Raw genomic sequence first — 8,187 nt, 5'->3', positions numbered from 1 at the left:
TTTTAACATGTAACTTGTATTATTATTATTATTATTAGCTTTTAAAATAATGATTATTTGTTTTTGTTGTCATTTTGTGCATTTTGTAGTCATTTGATATATTTTTCTGTCTAATTTTGTCTCTTTCTGTCATTTTGTCTGTTTTCAAGGTTATTTTATGTTTTTTTCTTGGTGTCTTGAGTCATTTTCTTTATATATCAGGATTCTTTTGGTATTTTTTTGTGTTTTTCTTTTTGACATAATATAATTCAAGGATTTTGAAATGACAATTGTGCCAATGTGAACATGTATAGAATTAAATTACGTACACGATAATCCCTTTTATAAATGTATGGTTAAATTTAAAGTAGAATATAATATTATAAGATAATGTAATGATTTTCTATCTATAATACAAGAAAGGTCTGTGTGTGTGTGTGTGTGTGTGTGTGTGTGTGTGTGCGTGTGCGTGTGCGTGTGTGTGTGGCATTAACCATCCTCCATACCTCCAGCCCGGCTCCTCCTCCTGCTGTGACCCAGCCTCAGACCCTCCTCCTCCGGCTCTGCCTCCGTCATCCCTCCGCTCACTGACGGAGACTCTGCGGTACGATGCGACGGTCCTGCCCCTGGTCCTGGTCCTGGTCCTGGTGCTGGTCCTGGTCCTGCTGAGAGGCTGTGGACCATGGACACGAGGTGATGGAGCTGCGCGCGTGATTAGTGAACGAGGCCCACCGGAAGAACGACGCCAGGCTTCGCGTTAGGACGTTTTACACAAGCTGAGGGAACCCAGGACCCAGGAGGAGGTGAGAGAGGAAAACCATCATCATCATCATCATCATCATCTCCTGAGAGCTGCTGCCTTTTCTTCTGCTGCAAAGTGTTAATGGAGCTGCGTGGGCACGAGGAGCGTGTGCGTGATATTGCTAATATTATTACACCAGGATGAGGGCCGTGCATAGAGAAATATATATTCCTACATATAATCTACTTAAATATACACCATTGTTATGTTTGTTGACTAAAATGTTCGTTATGGTTTTCGTCTACTACATTTTTTAAGTGACGATATTGCTAGACGAGGGGTTCTCAACGTTGGGGTCAGAACCTCATTTGAGGTCGTGAGACACTCGGAGTGGGTCTCCAGATGCCTTCAACAATTTGAGCTTATTTTTGCAAATTTTTACTACACCAAACTCACCATATTTTAACCTATTTTCATCACTGTTTCTTGCCATGTTTTTGCTCCTTTTAATGTATTTTTTGCTACATTTCTCCCATTTCTGACACTTCTACATCACATTTTAATGTATTTCTGCACATTTTTTTCACCTTTAACACATGTTCAGCACTTATAAACTCTTTCTACCTCATTTACAGCTAATGTCACATATGTTGACCTATTATTGTCCCTTTTAACCTCTTTTCACCAGATTTCATCATTTATTTATTTTTTTTCAATTTAACAATATTCACCATTTGTCATGTCCATTTTTTTTTTTTTTTTTTGCCTGTTTAAACTAATTGTTCCAATATTAACACTTTGAACCATTTTCACCACTTTTTCTGTCTGTTTTTATCCACTTTAATTTACAACTTTTAACCATTTTCTGTGGTTTTTAAAATCCCATTTCTCCTCCTTTTCCACCATTTTTATTCACTTTGAACCATTTTATTAGTGATTAAAACCAGGATTTCCATCTTTAAGATGACTATAATAATAATAATAAACGTTGCTTGATAACAGTGGATATTATTCAGATGAATAAATAAATGTGGTTATCACAGATTCATAGAACAATAGACCATCATTTTACTGACTTTATGGATGGACCCCAAAAATCTCTCCCCTTTATTCCCCCTTATAGATGGTCCTGTCTCCACATGACTGTTCTTCAATGTTCATGTCTGTGTTCAACCACCTTCAGCTACAGTGGGGGTCCCTGCTCTATGGGACCTTTATTTTGGAGGGTCCCTGCTCTCTGGGACCTTTATTTTGGGGTCATGGGTTGAAAAGGTTGAGAACCAGTGATTTATAGAATATAATGACAGATTTGTAGATAATGTACAAAGTCTGTTTTTTTTTTTTCCTTCTTCCTGATTTATTTCTCCTGTGTCTACAGCAACGAGGCAAAGTCAGATTTGATCACAGGGAAACTTCTGGATGCGTCATGATGTCTGGCGCCCTTTTCTTCCAAAAGTACGTCTGTGGGACTCTGAATGTGACGGGTTGAGTTTTATCAGGAGAATCTACCCCTCACACATCGATGCGTCCGACGGCGAGCGCCATGCTTCAGCAGAACAACAACAACAACTACCCATGTCTGAGCATGTCAGCGTCCACGCAAGAGATGCTCCAGAAATGCTCCAAAGCATCGCTGCCTCTGCCCGGCCGCCTGGAGCTGAGCCTGGGAGACCTCCCGCTGATCCGAGGCCTCCGGGCCTGGGCGCTTTGCTCCAAGAATCGCCGCAGGACAGGGAACCTGCTGGAGGGAGGACGGGAAGCCCCCGGTCCCAGTCCTCCGTCAGCATCCTGTCCCAGACCTGCAGACGTGCACCTGAGTAGGGAGTACTGGGGGCTTGGGATGGACGCCCGGCACGCCAGGATTGGAGCTCTGGTCACGGTGGCCACCCTGAAAACTTCAGAGGGGGGCGGCCAAACACAGACGCAGTGTCTCTTCCTGCGGACGGAAAAAGGAAGCTGTTTGTACTCGACGAGGAAACCTGGCTCTGCCATACCACCCGCAAGGGCGAAGGGGTGGCTGGGGGGGGAAACTGGAGGCAAGGACTCTCCGGCCGGGAGGAGGGACGCCGGGGCCGCTACGTCCCTGCACGCTGAAGCAAACTGGGTGAGAGTGCGATCGGGACGTAGATGGAGGAAGTCTGGGAATGTGTCCGACGTGAACAGAGCACGACAACAGAGGAGCAAAGATGGCGGCGATGGTCTAAGACTGGTGGAAAAAAGGCAGGACGAGCAACGCAAAGGAAACCTGGACCTCCAAGAGTTAGCAAAGCAGGAGGACCAGCAGAGTCTGGAAGGAGGGGTGAAGTCAAATGAATATCAAAGCACTCACAGGTCCTCTTCTGAAAGCTTCCACGTTGGAACAAAGAGAGACGCTCAGAGCGAGAAGGAGCTGCAAACTTCTCCAAACAAAGACGTCCATTCACCCAAACACGAGGATACGAACCACGACGCCTTGAGGTTCCTCTCAGGAAACGAGGATCCACCTCCTGTTTCAACAGAGAAACTAAAGGTTGAAGACAAAACCTGTGGAGCAGCAACAAATGGGTCCTCATCTGTGAGTGATGGCGATGGTCTAAGATTGGCTGGAGAAAGGCAGGATGACCAACGCAAAGGAAACCTGGACCACCAAGAGTTAGAAAAATGTCTTGAAGGAGGGATAGAGTCACACGAATCTCCTCAAAGCTTCCACATTGGAACGAAGAGAGAAGCTCAGAGCGAGAAGGAGCTGCAAACTTCTCCAAACAAAGACGTCCATTCACCCAAACACAAGGATACGAACCACGACGCCTTGAGGTTCCTCTCAGGAAACAAGGATCCACCTCTGGATGCTCCTGTTTCAACAGAGAAACCAAACGCTGAAGATGAAATCCATGGAGGAGCAACACAGGAGGAGATTTCATACTGTGCTGAAGGAAAAGAAGAACATGAGTCCATGTCTTCATCCATGAGCTCTGAGTCCTCAGAGTTTGGTCAGAATGAGCCAGATGTCAGTGTTGTGAAGGAAACCCAAGATGAAAGTCAAAGGTTTTCCTCTAAAACTGAGGTTTCACCTTCACCTGATGAACGCAGAGGCTGCACGACGGCTCAGCCAATCCACGAGCAGGAAACCCAGGACGAACTAGAACCTGATGAAGACGAGAGAACCTGTCGGACCCTAATAAAGGATAATGGAGGAGGAGGAGAAAGGAGGGAGAGGAGAACACAGGATGAGGAAACAAAGCTCCAGAAACCAGCTGAAAAAAACCAGGAAGCTGACACTGAGCTCTGCGGTCCTCCCACCTCACATTCCCACAGTTGGGCTAATCCGGCCACTTTCCCAACACTCCCACTGAGCTCGTTACCAGTAGGGTCCGCAGCAGCAGCAGGAGGAGGTGGGAGGAGCTTAGGGAGCCAGTCTGAGTCTGAGGAGACGACCACGTCCACCGTGGCCTTTGAAAACGCTGAGGAGGAGGAGTTTGGAGTCTTCATTCAGGCGGATGGAGAGGTGGACTGGGACCAAGGGTTGAGAACACCAGTGCATTGTGGGAGCAGAGAGAGCATGGAACTGGGTGAGTGCTGGTTTATTACACACACGCACACACATGTGTGTTTTTAGTAGTTATTTAATGTGATTTTGTTTTGTCATTTAAGTGTTTTTTGTTTTTGTTTTTCCTGTCATTCTAAGTGCTTTTGTGTTGTATTTTTAGTTTTTAGGGTTGCTTTGTTTGTTTTAGTTGTTTTTTGTTTGTTTCTGTATTAATGCAGATTTAACAGCCAAATGTGAACATTTTAAACACTTTCCATGTGCATGTTTTCTAAAATATGAAAAGAACTTAAAATATTTCGCTTAAACAATAAAAACACTTCTAATTAATTAGGTTTTCTGGTATTTTATATTCCACTGACAGCTATCGTTAGCCAATAGCGTGTTTCTCATGTCATTGTTGTCCTTTTGTGTTAATAATAATCATTTTATGTGATTTTATTGTCATTTATGTTTTTTTTGGGGGGGGTTGTTCAATGTAGGTTTCTGTGATTTTGTATTTTTCTGTTATTTAATGTGGTTTTGTGTATTTCTTGAGTCATTTTGTGTACTGTAGTTTTCTGTCCTTCTGTGTGTTTTTGTTTTTAGAGTCACTTTGTGTGATTTTGTTGTCATTTGTGTTTAATTAATTTATTTTGTGTGTGTTTGTTGTTGTGTTTTTGGATTCAATTTGTGGGATTTTCTGGACATTTTGTGTATTTTTATTGTAATTTTGTGTATTTTTCTCTTATTTTGTGTTCATCTGTTGTCATATTGTGTGTGTGTGTGTACTTGTTAAAATGCTCATTACAGTTGTATATTCTCATTATTGTACTACTTTGTGTGTGTTTTCCGATAACCATACATGTGTGTCTCCTCACAGAGCTGGGAAACCCCGCCCCCCTCAGTGAGGAGTCGTCCCATTGGACACCAGCAGGATGTATGGACGGCTCCTTCCACCAATGGGACGACAGCTGGACGGCGTTTTCTCAGGATGCGTCAGAAAAAGGCGGAGACGTGGGGCAGTGGTGGCCAATCAGTGCAGCAGAGCAGAGGAGGGGCGTCATCTCCACCTCCACCAATCAGGATCTGGTACGGTTGTGCTTATATGATATTATATTATAGTTTAGTTTGTTAGTGACAAAAGGTAAAAATGATCTTTTTAAAAAATAAAGGTTTAGAGACTAATGCAGACAGAATTCATTTAATTAAAGAGCAGAGAAGGGAGGAATTTATAAAATATGAAACATTAAAATGAGCATAAAAACATTAAAACTTAAGAACAACGGTAACTAGATTTAACAAATCAAATAATTCAGAGAATAAAAATATAACCTTATAATCATAATGAGAGTTCTCCCTGCTGTAAATTAATAAACTATTATTAAGCGCAGGTATAAAATATTGACCCCGAAAAATTATTATTTTCATTTTGATCAAGTTTAATTTCACTTCACACTGAAGTTTTTAGATTCATTTAATTGGTGAGATCACAGATAACAGGTTTAACTTTGATTGATTAAAATGTTTTGTTTTTTTTTTCGGAAAATCTTATAATTCTTATTTATGTATTTCTCCACACCTTGTTGTTAAAGACCAGTGCCTCCACTGACTCTGATACACACACACGTGCAGCTTTCATGTTTATTTTCAACCTTTGGGTTCACTTATCGTCAGGGTCCTCCGGCTCTTTCTGCAAAAAGTGCAAATGTAGCAAAAGCGATGACTCAGCATTAACTCACCAAGTCAGTTTGTGTTTCCGTCTTAAACGTGAACGAGTCGACACTAACTCTCTCTCTCTGCTGCAGACCTGCGTCTTTGCTCAAGCCTTCCCGTCGCTCTCTTCATCCCAGTGTGATTCCTCCGTCCCCACGCTGGGTGTGCTGCTCCGGGGCGGAGCCAGGCACGATCAGGGGTAGGCGGAGCTTCACAGGCTCTTTAACCTGCAGGAAAAGTTTCATGAATTCATATCAAAGGGAATAAATGTTTTAAATTGAAATGTATTTATTTTTCCTCTTTTATGAGAAAAGGGCATTTTGCCATGACATTTTTATACTTTTATTTTGAAACAATTGTGGGTCTTCTGAGTTTTGTAGCCACAGAATATCAAAAAAAACTTTAAAATAGTGTTAAATATGTGTGTGTGTGTGTGTGTGTGTGTGTGTGTCTGCAGGCTATTGGACGGCTTCCACGACCTCGACAAAATGATTGGCCGGAGGTTCAAACGAGCCAACGCTGCCTCGAGGGATCAACTGCTGAGGACGCTGCAGATGGAGCCGCTGAAGAACGTCAGTATCTCTGCACCAACTCACCCACAATTTACACTGGATGCATAACTGCTGCGTCATGGCAACAGCGCTGATTCGTCTCCGCGTTATAACTCGTGTTTAATCTGAATAAAGAAGGTACTAAACCACTGTATAGAATTAAAATGATCAACGCTGCCCTCTTCAGTTAGTAATAAGGATTGCATGTAATTGAAAATTGTCAAATACATTGTTGTCGTAGGAGTTGCTTATTATTTTTCTTCCGTAGCTCCTTTGTCGTAGAACTCCTCCTATAGACTATTAATGCAGCACTAATAACACGTATGTCGTCTCAGAGACAATATCAAGGATGTGCAGTTGACATTTTTGTCAAAAACCAACATTTTCCATTTCTCTACCAATATTAATTGTACACATTTGATTCTTACTTTTATGAAAAGTTCATCTTAAGTGGAGTATTTTATTTTATTGGACCAAAGCTGTACGACCTACCAGTAAAAAGATCAGTAGGGGTCAAAGTTCATGAAAAAAACTAAAAATTACTTTTTTTTCTATAACTCGACCATAAATTGAGATCGCGTGTGTGCGTGCGTGTGTGCGTGTGTGGCATAAAACTAACTTCTTGTTGTCGTTACAGGAGAACAGACACCCTGCTTCACGTCGCCACTCCCCCGGCCTCCCCTCAGCCAATCAGCACGCACACAGCGCGGTGCCCAAACGTCGGCTCTCGTACGACTCCAACAGGAACGTGACGGCGTGACTTTGTGGTTTGTGGACTCTGACTTTCATCAGCTGATCTGAGCTGGTGCAGCGTCGTCACCTGGCGTCTCACTTCCTGTTTACACTTTATCTCCGTCATCATCACCGCTAACAACACAACGTCGTCATCACACTTGTGTTCAAATCCAAATCCTGTTTGATTCTGTGTCTGAGTGACGACTCCTCACGCCGTTTTTCTCCGTACGCTCTCTGTCCTTTTCCTTTCCTTCACTGAGACGTTGCCATGGTTTCATGATTTCCATGGATTAAAATCCAGTTTGATCACGTGATGAGAACACGTGAGTGCACCCGAGTCTGAAGCTTTGTAAACTGTTGAGATGAAAGATTAAAAATATTAAGTCTAATTAAAATGAATGACAAAAACTGCTGCTGCCACCTAGTGGTTAAAACTCTAAACTACAGGAGTGTGTGAGAGCATATGTGTTAATTTAAAAACAGGAAGTAATAAACAAATGCAGAAAAAATGCGAGTTAGAAATATAAATTGCATGCATTTGTTTTCTTATATTTTTTAAACCTGTGTCATATTAGATCCTAAGCTGTGATTGGCTGCTGGTCAGAAGTATCGTATGACATCATAGATTTAGTTCACTGATTCTCAAACTTTGGGTTGGCACCATAAAATGGTCACAGATTGATTTTCTTTTGTGAATTAGTATCATTACATGTTATCATAATTATGAATTAACATTAAATAATCTAATGTTTATTTTCAATAAAATACATTTCTGTCACTTCTACATCACATTTCAATGTCTTCACATTTTTCTACTTATAAACCCTTTCCACCACTTTCACACCTAATGTCACACATGTTGACCCATTATTGTCACTTTTAACCTCTTTTCACCAGATTTCAGCATTATTTTTGCCAATTTCACTGTTCCTACTTTTTAAATTATTGTTATTCTGTTGACA

General features: G+C 41.8%; 1 protein-coding gene across 3 annotated transcripts; it reads left to right on the top strand.

Moving 5' to 3' along the window:
• Positions 1–491: 491 nt before the first annotated feature.
• On the top strand, positions 492–8,009 carry LOC114474496 (uncharacterized). 3 transcript variants are annotated; one of them, XM_028464866.1, is made up of 7 exons: positions 492–782; positions 2,100–3,197; positions 3,534–4,269; positions 5,107–5,315; positions 6,032–6,138; positions 6,397–6,511; positions 7,128–8,009. In XM_028464866.1, the coding sequence occupies exons 2-7, from the start codon at positions 2,244–2,246 to the stop codon at positions 7,248–7,250; spliced, it is 2,244 nt and encodes a 747-aa protein (XP_028320667.1). In that variant the 5' UTR covers positions 492–782; positions 2,100–2,243; the 3' UTR covers positions 7,251–8,009. The 3 variants fall into 3 exon arrangements, with proteins under 3 accessions (XP_028320667.1, XP_028320665.1, XP_028320666.1); XM_028464864.1 differs by having other exon boundaries at positions 2,100–4,269; XM_028464865.1 differs by having other exon boundaries at positions 764–889; positions 2,100–4,269.
• Positions 8,010–8,187: the final 178 nt, after the last annotated feature.

The sequence above is a fragment of the Gouania willdenowi genome, chromosome 13, assembly GCF_900634775.1.
Source record: "Gouania willdenowi chromosome 13, fGouWil2.1, whole genome shotgun sequence".
NCBI classification, from domain to species: Eukaryota; Metazoa; Chordata; class Actinopteri; order Blenniiformes; family Gobiesocidae; genus Gouania; species Gouania willdenowi.
This window is presented reverse-complemented; position numbering and strand designations above follow the sequence as displayed.